The sequence below is a fragment of the Scylla paramamosain genome, chromosome 3 (assembly GCF_035594125.1).
Source record: "Scylla paramamosain isolate STU-SP2022 chromosome 3, ASM3559412v1, whole genome shotgun sequence".
In the NCBI taxonomy this organism is placed as follows: domain Eukaryota; kingdom Metazoa; phylum Arthropoda; class Malacostraca; order Decapoda; family Portunidae; genus Scylla; species Scylla paramamosain.
Window position 1 is genome coordinate 19,007,501 of NC_087153.1, and position 13,162 is coordinate 19,020,662.

The window sequence follows — 13,162 nt, forward strand, 5'->3', positions numbered from 1 at the left end:
ACAGACACACACACACACACACACACACACACACACACACACACACACACAAATGACACGTATTTTGAAATGCTGTTTTTAGAGGTCACGATTATTTGAGATTTTTTTTTTTATTCTACATTATCAATGCAGAATTTCAATTTTTTTTTTTTAACTATCGGTAGGATCAAGAGAACGCCTTGAGAACCGGTATTTTAAAACATACTAGGCTCATAAGGACTTTAGACTCCATGATTACTCGAAGTATTCGGATCTTCTTATCGGTGATGCATAATTTTTGTTAAGCATACACAAGAAAACACCATGGAAAACCTTAACCCATGGTTTGAAAGGTTCTGGGCTCTCATAAGGACTTTTCTTTGGGTCCACGATTATTCAGATTACTATTCATGTGTTTTCTCCATTGATACAGAATTTTTGTTAAACTATCACTGGAATCAAGAAAGAAATGAGTTCTTTAGTTTTCATCAATTTTGTAATATTATTGTTGTGCCCTTAACTTAAGCTACAACTCGGTATTTGCCACTATACGCAGTTATAGATAAAATCTATCAGCTATACTACTTAATTCTCGTGTTTGATTTCTTACAATGTGCTGAGAAAGGACTGTCTCTGACCTCGCGTGGGATAAGAACGCAAGTAACTGCAGTTTGAGTGCAAGTAACTGCAGCCATCACCCGAAGCCCAGGCAGACGCTAATGAATTGCTAATCACTACCACGTGGACACAAAGTCAGTCCCTTGACCGGCTAAGCACACACACACACACACACACACACACACATTTGGTTGGAGGCTCACAGTAAAGTTCTCGCTTGACTTCGTGTACCGTTAGCATTTGGTTACGAGAGACCGAGGGAGCGAGAGAGGGAAGGACGGAGACCTGCGCCGGTGGAGGGAAAAAAATACAGTAAAGGACAGAGAGAGAGAGAGAGAGAGAGAGAGAGAGAGAGAGAGAGAGAGAGAGAGAGAGAGAGAGAAAGAGCTTGTGGATATTGTATACGTACTTACAAAAATATTTATGTAAATGAATTATGACTATTACAAAAATGTGTACATGTTGTCTCTACACACACACACACACACACACACACACACATTGGAACTCCGTTTACTTCAGTATTTCCTCCTCCTTATAACTCAAAACTCATTGATGAGGGTGGTTTCAAGACACTTCTCGTAATTTAGGTATTCCTTTTGACTATATACTCTTTTGGGAGCTGGCACCTTCAGTGGGCCTTTTATTTATTTATTCATTTATTTATGTATTAATTTATTTACTTAAGACGTCCTTGAACATAATCCTCTTACAAATATATAAAAAAGACAAAGAAAAGAAAAACACTACTGCTAAGGGCTGTTACATGAACGCATTGCCCGTGGCACACTGAAACGAACACCTGACTGGGGAAAGTGTCGACAAATGACTCAGAGAAGAAAGCATGGACAGCTGGAGAAAGAGGGAGAGGCGCGGGGTAAACAGAGGAGGAAATAGTAGGGAGAGGTAGCTAGGGATGGATAACTAACAAAAGAACACATTTTCGCCAGTAATAATTACCACCTACTCCTTAATGATATGGTGGAGTGGAAAGGGGAGGGAGAAGGGAAATACCTACTTTGTAATGGTTAGTTTTGTATTAAACAAGCGCAGAGGGGAAGGTGAGGAGCAGAAAGAAACAGCAAAGATTCCAGTAAGACACAACTAGTATAACCTGAACACGTATTCCTTCGTCTCCTGAGAAATGCACAGACACGCACAAATAAACGGAGCTGGTAAGGAAGAGTAAGAAGAACTGGGATAAGAAGAACAGCAAAACCTCCAGTAAAGACGCAAATCAAATCACTGAGTACTCATTGTTCGTCTCAAGAAAACTACATGCACACACAGTATTTGTATCTAAGACTTTAGTACTAAATCGTCCTTATAACTAAGCTATTCTCATATGCCTTAATTAGTTTCATGGTATTATCCTTATTAATATCTTCCGTCATTACTTCTAACAACCCTTACACGACAGGACTGCGTAGTCTCTGCTTGAAGGGTAACACATGACGTGTTTTTTGGTGACTGCATGCAACACAACTACTTGATGATACGAGGGATACATTACTCTTACCTCGTCTTTTATGCGAGAAGCTGAATTGAGACCCTTCCGTGATGCGAGTCACTAAGCAAGACGCACACACTGTTCTCTTAGCTGATCTGATTCACACTCCACCCTCCGCCTCTCAGGACAATGCGCAGTATCTCCCACAGACGAATAATCCGTAGGGAAGAGGCACGCACTGTTCACTTGACTGGACTGATTCGCTCTGAGCCCGTATTCAGAAACGCTTCGCACTCTCACCACGGCTGTTTTCAAAGGTCACAAAGATGATTAGCCGTGTTCTTAAGGCTGTTTCTCCTGTTAGGACCGTAAAAACTTTTAAATATATTACTAAAACCATAAAAATACCTTTATAAACCCATGTAGCTTCAAGTAGAACCTTTTGAAAGTAGCAGAGTAGAGATCACTGTATGTATATGGAGCTGTATTATGAAACGCTTTGTTCTCTGATAATTGTTTTCAAAGCTGCAAAACTGACTAATCGAGTTCTCATGGAAATTTTTCTTCCCGTTCCTTTTTGCAACTATCACTGATGTTTCCAACAACTTCCATTAGAGCATGTTGTAAGATGCCGCAATGTTTAAGAATATCCATTAATCTATTCTACTATTCATTTATTTTCTTTTTATATCAGCTGAGCCTCCCGATCCGACGACGTTGGCATTATTCACAACAGGCTGGCAGCAAAGCAGATAACTCTCTAAACAACCATTACCAGTTACATACAGTTAATTGATGGATACTTCTCCCGCCCACAGAAATACAATTACCTCATAAGCTTGTACTGATTTTCAACACATTTCCTATCTTTCAAATAAGGTGCTGGCAGATTCGAGGCATTGCAAGAAGGATGAAAATACACGTTTGGCAACACAACTAAGAAGTGATGAGCGCAGACCTTAGAAGCGGAAACGCACGATAATGACGTTTCAGATTTTGAAGAGTGTGGATGTCAGTAGCACTCTCTCTCTCTCTCTCTCTCTCTCTCTCTCTCTCTCTCTCTCTCTAAAGGAAGCCAAATAATTACATTTAGTACCTTAAAACATATGTTGTACTCGACGTAGGGCCAAAAAAACAATTAAATCAAATTCTCTCTCTCTCTCTCTCTCTCTCTCTCTCTCTCTCTCTCTCTCTCTCTCTCTCTCTCTCTCTCTCTCTCTCTCTCTCTCTCAAACAACATAGTTTACATAGTTTTAGGCTGCGTTCTCTTGTATGTTATTACTGTGTATCAGAAAGAACCTCAAATTTGTACGTCTAAGCTTCACCTTGTGATGGTGTGAGGCGGGAATGAGGAGTAAACACGAAAATACAAGACTAGTTGACATTCCAACAACTCAGAAATTTGTGAGGCAGGTTTTTACTTTTGTTCCAAACCGCATGTGGATCAGAGATTAACGGAAGTGGCATACATTATCTGGCTACTTATACCATTGTAGCGAGGCAAAGTGGTGTGTGTGTGTGTGTGTGTGTGTGTGTGTGCTCCTAATCATTATCAATATCAGTATCAGTATCAGCATCTAATCCCTCATGGCAGGTCCAGGGCGGATGGAGGCCAAGGCGTCCCGACTCGCTACTCAGTCTGACACTGACCTCAGCCCAGACCACACCGTGAGTTAATATTATGGCCTTACAAGTAGTAAAATAAGTAAGATTAATCAAATATTGTGTGTTGAGTCTCCTTAGAAGAGAAGGCATGTAGGAAAGTGAACAGAAAAGTCGTTGCAGTAATGCAGCAAAACTAAATTAGGTCAATAGGTATGACAGTGTTTGGTTTGTAGCAGGTAGAGGAAAGAGGAGTTCCCGCCACAGGAGACGAGGACGGTGAGAACTACGAAAGCAGGGAAGGCAGAGGAGGAGGAGGCGGCAGTGGCGGAGGCGTCAATAACAACAAAATTAAGAATGACGGTGGGGGGAGGAAAAGGAACAGTCCCGCCAGTGGTGCCGCCACACAAGCCTCACCTGTGTCAAAGGCCGCCGTCTCCCTCACTCTCAGCAAGCGAGACCTGCTGAACCAGATGGTTAACCAAACGAAACAGCACCGTCAGCAGATCAGGTGAGCGAGGAAGCAGCCTAAGTGTTGCGAGATAAAGCTCCTATAAACGATGTAACCGCAGAATCCGGCCACTAGTAATCAAATCTATGTGGTTCTCCTCTGCCCAAAAGTGTGCCAATGTCTGTCTGTACGGGCTGCTCGCGATCTGAGAAAGCTGGATTCTTGGCCTCCACTTCACACCAAGCTTCTGTAATACTCCAAATCTAAGCCGTTGTACGAGGATCATTACTGCAGTCTCCGCTGATGAGTTTCTTTTTGTATGGCGTCACTTTCTATTCATTGTTCGCCACTGAAGTTGCAGACACTTCAGCAGTAATGTTAAGTTATGCCCATATTCTGAGACGCTCTGTTCTCTCATCACGCTTATTTTCAAAGGCCACAGAGGTGATTAGCCGGGTTCTCACGAGTGTTTCTCATGTTCATAATGTAGATATCTTATTATTCTGTTACTAGAACCGTAAAAACACCATTTAAAAACCCGTGCAACTTCAACTAGAGCCGTTGGGTGTGGCGGGGTGTGGCGAAGGTTTCAGAATATGGTCCTTAATCTCATAACCTTTCGCTACCCTTGACAGATGCCTAGAGAGTGAACTGGAAAGGCTGAGGTCCGGGGACGCTCTGAGCCGCTGTGAGCTGAACGCCACCGACGTGGAGTGGCGCCCCGGGAACGTGGTGGGCGAGGGTTCCTTCTCTACCGTGTACAAAGGCGCTTACTGCGGCATAGACGTCGCTGTGAAGGAACTCAAGTTTAAACTCTCGCAGGTACGTAAGTTTCTTGAAGTGAACGGTGAAAGAGAGCGAGGAAGAAGACTCGTTCATGTGAAGATGATGTAAATCATAATGGGTTTAAATTATAGCAGGTATGTTTCTTAAAATTAACTACGAAAAGAACGAAAATTAAGGCTCTCTCGTTCATACAAGGGTAATAAAACTTGTAAAGATAAGTTTAAACTTTCGCAAGTACCTAAGTTTATCAAAAAATCAGAGAACTTAGTGTTACGTCAGAACGTAATGAGCGTCAGATAAGCACAAACAAAAGAGACTGATAATTAAGACTTTGAGAAAACTTTCACGTATTAGAGAGAGAATAAATCACGTGCCATCAGAAAGACGAGCAAATATTGGAAGGTTACAGAACCTAAACGGATAATCATGAAATACAAGACTGACACACACGAGTATTCTGCGTCCTCTTAAACTTTTTCTCTCCCCACAGGACGACAAGAATTACTTTCGGTCCGAGGCGGCTCTCCTGCAGCAGTTGCACCACCCCCGCGTCGTGCTGCTGATGGGGGTGTGCACCACAACGGCGCGGCCCTTCATGGTGCTGGAGTACCTGTCTGGGGGCACGCTGCACAGCTTCGTCCATAACCCTGAGTGAGCATCAGCAATGTCACCATCACCATCACCAGCATTACCTCCCAGTAATCTTACCATCGCCAGCACTGTATCACCACTACCACTGTCACCATCTTTATCACAAGTATCACCTAGTAACCTTGACATCGCCAGCACTATGTCACCACCACCGATGTCACCATCATATCACCAGTATTATCATCACTCGTACTGTATTACCCATTACTACTAACATCACCTCCCAGTAACCTTTTCATCACCACTCTCACTATATCAACACCATCATGCCATATCATCATTATTACTTGTAAGACAGATATATAAATAAATAAATACGTAGATAAATAAATAAATGCCCAAACAAAAGATACTAATACCACAAGCATCACCATCATCATCACCATCATGATATAACTGCACCTTTACCATCACTACCTGGATTGCCATCACCATCACCACCACCACAGCTTTACATCACTATACCTACATCACCATCACCATCATCATCACCACCATCACGGCCGTACACCTTTTTCATCCCTACCTGTACCACTACCACCATCACTATCACCACCATCGCAACTTAACACAATTATCAAAGTTATCTATACAAACAGTCTACCCACAACCTGCAACCACCACAGCCATTACTATATTGCACTGTCACCACCACCCCACCACCACTACAACCACCACCACTACTGTCACCGCCACCACGTCGCTTTCGCAGTTTCTCTCATCATCACCAAATTAATGATGCCTCGGTAGCTTTCTCCGATCTTGCTGACACGTTTTTACCCAAGATGATAAAATATTGAATTAAAATTAAATAGATAAATAAATTAAATCAGACGTCATTATCACAATCAATATTTTTTAAATCTTAATTTCGTTATCAGTATCAGAGTGTGTGTGTGTGTGTGTGTGTGTGTGTGTGTGTGTGTGTGTGAGAGTGTGTGTGTGTGAGAGTGTGTGTGTGTGTGTGTGTGTGTGTGTGTGTGTGTGTGTGTGTATGTGTGTGTGTGTGTGTGTGTTATCTTTATCGGTTATTGTCCTGACGTCTCCCTACAGACGCGATCCTCTCGACCACGCCGCATACTTCGCCGTGGCGCGCGACGTGGCTCAGGGAATGAACTACCTACATAGACATGAGCCTCAGGTACGTGCTGCCAACATTAGTGCATGTGGTCTGAAAATAATTAATGTATATATGCACAAATATCTTCAAAAACCTTCACGTTTCTAAGTCATCCGAGTCTGCAAGATAAACAGAGCATGCAAGTTATTTGTCGTGTGCCTCAGGTATTGTATTCTTCTACCATTCTACTTGAAAATCATTTCCTTCCTATCTTTTCTTTAAGTATAACACAACCAAGCTTGAACGCATTACTTAGCTTTAACTTCAATTTGTCGCGTGTCTCAGGTATTGCACCTCGACCTGAAGTCCATGAACGTGTTGCTGGACGCTTACTTCCGCGCCAAGATTGCTGACTTCGGGTTCTCCATTCTGCGGCGATCGCGGTCCGGCTCCCCAGCACAGCGCGGCTCCATCAGGTGAGAGAAAGTTAAAATATTCAGGTTCATCGTAAATTTGAGAACACATATAGATACAAGGTCTACAGATTTATAGACCTCGGCTAGATATGTGATATGAACTCAGTGTTTAACGTGCGAGTATATTGTTGTTTAATGATGGGAAAAAAAAAGTTTGATAGGGAGAAAAGAAAAACAATCTTATTCATGAATAATCATATCTTCGTAGGTGGGAGGGAAAACTAATGATGTACAAAGTTGAAAGACTCATAAACATCCTGGCATTTCTTTCTTTCTTTTCTGTTCTAGGAGTATTTCTTATTTTTCCTATGGTTTCAGACATGAGGTCAGATCCGTGAGTGATGTCTCTTCCCTTCCAGTAATATTCGGTGTCTTTTATCATGTCTTCAAATACTTCCTATATATCAGTTATAGCAATGAATTTTGGACTGTGTGTGTGTGTGTGTGTGTGTGTGTGTGTGTGTTCTCACAAAATACAGCCGAATATAATTTCTCTCTCTCTCTCTCTCTCTCTCTCTCTCTCTCTCTCTCTCTCTCTCTCTCTCTCTCTCTCTCTCTCTCTCTCTTACCTAGAGGCACCCCGGCCTGGATGGCACCAGAGTTGCTGACGAAGGGAGACGTGTCCACTAAGTGTGACGTGTACAGCTACGCAATCATCCTCTGGGAGATGCTCTCCACCAGCCACCCCTTTAAAGGCCTTGATATTTTCCAGGTGAGTTCAGGATCTTTAGTTTCATAGCAGTTTTCCCAAATGAGAAAATTTACTGTTGAGACACGGACACAAGTATTCATAGTAATTGAACTGACTCTTTTACAATCATTTGACATGTTTCCTTAATTACAAACCACTCTGGAGCATTTTTGTTGTTCTACAGTCACCTCTGAGCATTATACTGGCTAAACACTGGATAATATCTACTCTTTTCATTCTCTTTTCTTTCTGGTAAATGCTCTAAAAGATTTTATATATTGTCTCTAGTGTTGTGAATCGTTCCTTATCGCAGCGACTGAATTAAGTTCTGAGTCCCGCCAGATCATGGAAACCATTGAGGCTGGGGGACGTCCGCCGCTGCCGTCGGGAGGAGTGTCGCCCGAACTGAAGGAGCTCATCACCTCCTGCTGGGCACAGAACCCTTCCCTCAGACCAAGCTTCGAGGAAATCCTTGGTGCTCTGGACGCGGCAGCCATCCCGGGATCATGGCGTGGGATGCTGCAAAAAGCCAACGTCGCGCCTTTGTTTCTATCAGATGTGGCAGCCACGAGGTAAGATCACGAGGGTCTTGTCTCTGCACTGGACACTGGCCGTGAGGCAAATAACATGCGACAGGTAGCACGAGCACTTTGTGAAACACTTAAGAACATTTGAACCATAGCATAAACATAAGAAAATAAGGGAAGCTGCAAGAAGCCGCCAAGCCTATACGTGGCAGTTCCTGTCATAATATTGATAATCCAATGTAACTAACTAATCAAAACCACTTATCCTTAGGAATATCACCGCATCGTTTCAAGTTTTACTTCCTAAAATATAGCACATCACTCATCTTCTGAGGAGAACAAGGTTGGCTCCTAGCAATCAACAACTTGTGTGTAAAGTTCTGAAGAGGACTGAGGTTTCATGGAATTACTTTAGCGTTCCTGGATGCATTACTCAAAAATATGTCCTAGGGATCACATAGGAGGAAATTATATTCCTCCAGCACAGTACCACTATGCACCGCTCTTCCTTCCCTTTCGCCAGGACAATTATTGAGGTGGTGGAGGAGAGTGTGGAGTTGGTGCGCCGCAACCACCAGCAGCAGCGACCGTCCACCGCGCACAAAGTTTTGTACGAGCGACTGGAGCCGTCCCTCCGCCACGCTGCAGATCACAAAGGTACAGTACGTATGATCATTGCCATGAATATAGTTGTGCATTAAATTTCTTTTTACTCCACATCAAAACTGCTCAAGAGAAATCAAAACCATGTGTTCAGACGCCCATCTGGGATACAAATTATTTGTTTTATCCATGAATAATTATATCTTCGTAGGTGGGAGGGAAAACTAATGATGTGCAAAGTTGAAAGACTCATAAACATCCTGGCATTTCTTTCTTTCTTTCTTTTCTGTTCTAGGAGTATATCTTACTTTTCCTATGGTTTCAGGCATGAGGTCAGATCCGTGAGTGGCTCAGATACACGTGACTGCTTAGTGTGAACAATTGATGAACAAAGTCGATGACATTCTCACACTGTAAGGCAAACCTGTGGCAAGCCATGAGGTACACTGAATCCTTATGTCACGCGCTTTTAGTGAATGAAGGAAGTCTCCTTTAAAAATAACATTACTAGTCCTCTTCCTAATACTGTTGTGCCTCAGTGCAGAAGAGTCATATAGTACAAAAACATCAAATACCTTTGCCAAATACAAATATTTACGGTTATCATATCGAATCATGACGGAAGTTTCCGAGGCTTAGCGAGAACACAAATTAAGATAGCCGTGGCAAAAATATCTTGAGATATTTTGTTCAAATAAACTTCATTTGCAACATAATACACCACATCCTTTTTTCAATTTCAAAACCAATGTTCACACTATTCATTCAAGTTCATCCACAGATATCACATGTATCTGAACCCGCAGCCAGTCTCACGTTATTACATTAATGAATGACAATGTACCACTTTCACAGTTGACGATAGTACATCCAAGGTTCCTCAAGATAGGACTGCTGCTTCTCCCTCACGTCGGCCTTCTCCGCGCAGACAAGCGGCCTTCAAACAGGCATCCTCCAAGACTAGTAACTCCAACCGGGCTCTCTTAAACAAGACTTCATTGCGGCAAGCTGAGCAACAAGGCTTGATGGATAGAAGATCAGCGTCCCACAGAAATGATCTTGACAGAGTAGATGGAAACAGGAGTGTGTACAGTAACACCATGAAAAGAAGGCCTGTGCCACAAAGTCCCAGCAGGGAGCGAGGAGTCCGCCACACAGAAAGCAGAAATTATCGCCATGACAGGAAGCTCCTTGACAAAGAGGAGAGAGATAGAATAGAGAGAGATTCAGGGAGAAAATATAGCCGATATAGAGAATCTCATCAGGAGATAGGCAATAGAGGACAAAAGGGACAGAGCCACAGCAGACGGCCACCAAGATCAGATTCCTCTCCTCGGGAAAGACGCTCCACCAGTCTGGAGGCACATCGCCGCCATCGCGTCGTCCGCCGTTCCTCGAGTCGAGACCACCATCCGAGGAACAACGAGCGACGCTTCAGCAGCAGCGATCTCCACTCTGACCTTCGCAGAGAGGTGTGTCGCCGCAACTTTCACCACGTAGAGAGAGAATCCTCAGGGGAAGAGATGCGGCATCAAAACAGCCACGAGCATTTAGCTGACAGTCAAGACAACCTGATCAGAGAGAGTTGTACAGAGTCGTGGACCAGTATGGACAGGCGCAGCTCAGATATTATTCAGGGGAACTTAGGTCGTTCTCACTTAGTAAATCGACAATACTCCCCAAGCCCCAGACGACGATCTCCTGAGCGGCGATACTCCTCCCCAACCAGGCCATCAGATTACCACCGACGCCGCACTTCCCACAGCCCACAGCGCCGGATGCAGACTCCTGACGTCAGAAGAAACGAGTCCAATTCACGTCTGGGTCCTCTGGTGACTTCTGAACAACTAATGAGTCAGAAACAAAGACTGCGTCCTGTCCGGCCAGCAGGCCTGTCCGATCTGAGCCACATTCCCGAAAACTCCCTGAACGACATTTCTCTGATCCTTAAGACCGCCATGACCAAGCGGCGGGACGCGTTTGACGAAGAGCTCAGTGGGCGTGACACTTTCCGTTCTGAGGATCTAGAGTGGTCTGACTGGCACTGAAATTGGTCTCACTGAGGAGTTGTAACCTTATACAAAACACGCATGGTATTATACAGCTACTATTTACTTAACCAGACTAGAAATGTTGGGTATGTGATGTTAGGCTTTAGCAAAGAGAATTCTTAGCCTCCTAAATCTGGTATTTGCTATATAAAAAGAATTAATAAAGAGATCGATAAATAAGAAGAAAAAATGTCATTAGAATGGACCCCATCGATCAAAATACAGAATTGGTGGGTGCTCGCTTACATGGTCAGATGCTACAAGTTTTCCAGAGAGAGAGAGAGAGAGAGAAAGAGATCCAGCTGCCTTAATGGTTAACGCCTTAATTCTTTAATGATTTACGTTACTCGAGTCAAGACGATTATGAAAGAGAGCAGCTCAGCCTGTTCCAGCAGCCTACTGTTGATGCCACTGCACGCAACGGTTTTGCTCTCGTGTTCATCTTGACTCATGGAGACTTTCTCCATCTGGCAGAAAGCTCTTTGTCATTGCATCACTTATGCATAAAATTTTGTAAATGAGATTGATAAAAATTAAGAAGAAAAATCGAGCTATGATAGAAGTTACGAAAACAAGTGCAAAATTCTAATCTCCTCCGAATGATGGTGATGATGTCTGCGGCATTTTCAGTGACTCATCTCTCTCTTTCACTGACACGAGATTCATGTGAAGTTAACCAAGCAAGTTCGTATGTCACTTAAGTAACATACGAACACTTCAACGTGTGAGGTAGCAAAAAGGAGGGAGTTCTTTAAATATTAACATTTTTTTGTGAAAAAAAAAAATGCATCTAATTTAAACATATTTGAGTCCAGTCATTATATTTAACCTTCTCTGACGGTTCACTGACCAGCTACAACAAGAACAAAAAAAGAAAAAAAAAAAACTGCTAACAATGAGAAAATGGCAACTTTACTTACTTGACTGCAATTACATCCAGCGATGTGACATTCGTGTCGGATGCTTTCCCAGTAATCTTGTTCAGTAACATTGTTTAAAGCAGAATAACGAACAATCAAGTGCCAGAAGAGTAGTGGGTGGTTAGTGGTGATAAAGGATAGCATGGAAAAATGGTTGTATGTATGTCACCAATGCCAGAAAATGCAGATGGGAAAGAAGATAAGATGGTTTAGCTAAAGGAAGGATGCTTCACCTTACATAAATTCACCTTACAAGGTCTAATTAATTCATGAAAATTATAAGTAAAATGTTGGATGAATGGATGTGATGGCAGAGATGAATTAAGATTTTCCTTTTAACAAATAACTAGTTTCCATTTTGTTCCTGTCCACACACTAATTTCATATTTCCTCTCTCTCTCTCTCTCTCTCTCTAGACTCTCTGTCCTTCCATATATTCCTTCTTTGTACATTTTCATTTCTTTCACCATCCATTGTACTGAAAACAGATGGAAATGTAATTATGTAGCATTCAAACAAAACTCTCAAGTTCAAAGTGTTGGATCCAAGCCCCTCCACCAATGACAATGCAGGAATCCAACTAAGGACAGGAGAGAACATGGTCATTTTGTAAGGCAGGTTCCATGTTTACTTTGATTAGGTGTATCCAATTGCTTGTTAAGCTGCATCATTATATTCATCTTGTCATTTACATCCTTTGCTTCATAGGTTCTTCCACAAGACTTGGCTACATTTAGTACTACAGCTGTCTAAATGCCAGGAATTAATACAATTTTTGCTCCTCCTATTTCTCTGTTCTACCTGGAGAGGAAATTGTTGTAGGCTTAGTGCAGAGTCCTTATGAACATAGATTATTACTTAAGGCTGTATTCAACATGAGCTGTGTGACTGGTGTACTGATTCCCTGGTGTTTGCACTTGTGTATATTTGTATATGTACTGAATGCTACACCACTGTATATTTTAATGCAATCAAGTTATGACACTAAGTTTATTTTGAAAGTACAAGTAGACTTCAGCTACATGGCTTGCCTACTTTACTCATTAGTTCTGCACAGTGTTGGTAACCTGCACCTTTGAAATAAACATTACTCACTACCTCAAGGGTGTTTTCATTCTTCCATAACACACTGACACGCATCAGATCCACACAGCAAAAACATGTAAAACACGTTTCCATTTTCCCTTGCTGGATCTCCCCAACACTGGTGGTGCAGCTCAGGAACATGCCCTTTGCCTGGTTTGAAATATCAAGCCAACATTGATTTGACTGCTGCATAATTATTCCACAATAAAGA

General features: G+C 42.5%; 2 protein-coding genes across 5 annotated transcripts in view; one reads left to right on the forward strand and one right to left on the reverse strand.

Moving 5' to 3' along the window:
• The window catches only part of LOC135092430 (protein sidekick-1-like), a 38,195-nt gene extending 35,893 nt beyond the window's left edge, over nucleotides 1-2,302 (reverse strand). For 2 of the 4 annotated variants that reach the window (XM_063990919.1, XM_063990912.1), the window contains exon 1: nucleotides 2,117-2,302. The gene's annotated coding sequence lies outside the window, so the exon portion shown is untranslated. The remainder of the gene's footprint in view (nucleotides 1-2,116) is intronic. The other 2 variants (XM_063990982.1, XM_063990965.1) reach the window with 2 other exon arrangements.
• Nucleotides 1-13,077, forward strand: part of LOC135096393 (mitogen-activated protein kinase kinase kinase 13-B-like) — a 28,340-nt gene extending 15,263 nt beyond the window's left edge. The window contains exons 2-11 of the mRNA XM_063997868.1: nucleotides 3,642-3,715; nucleotides 3,886-4,160; nucleotides 4,736-4,922; nucleotides 5,377-5,537; nucleotides 6,591-6,678; nucleotides 6,943-7,073; nucleotides 7,647-7,785; nucleotides 8,107-8,336; nucleotides 8,815-8,948; nucleotides 9,750-13,077. Coding sequence (XP_063853938.1) covers nucleotides 3,642-3,715; nucleotides 3,886-4,160; nucleotides 4,736-4,922; nucleotides 5,377-5,537; nucleotides 6,591-6,678; nucleotides 6,943-7,073; nucleotides 7,647-7,785; nucleotides 8,107-8,336; nucleotides 8,815-8,948; nucleotides 9,750-10,942 — 2,612 coding nt within the window. The 3' untranslated portion in view covers nucleotides 10,943-13,077. The remainder of the gene's footprint in view (nucleotides 1-3,641; nucleotides 3,716-3,885; nucleotides 4,161-4,735; nucleotides 4,923-5,376; nucleotides 5,538-6,590; nucleotides 6,679-6,942; nucleotides 7,074-7,646; nucleotides 7,786-8,106; nucleotides 8,337-8,814; nucleotides 8,949-9,749) is intronic.
• The last annotated feature ends 85 nt before the right edge of the window (nucleotides 13,078-13,162 follow it).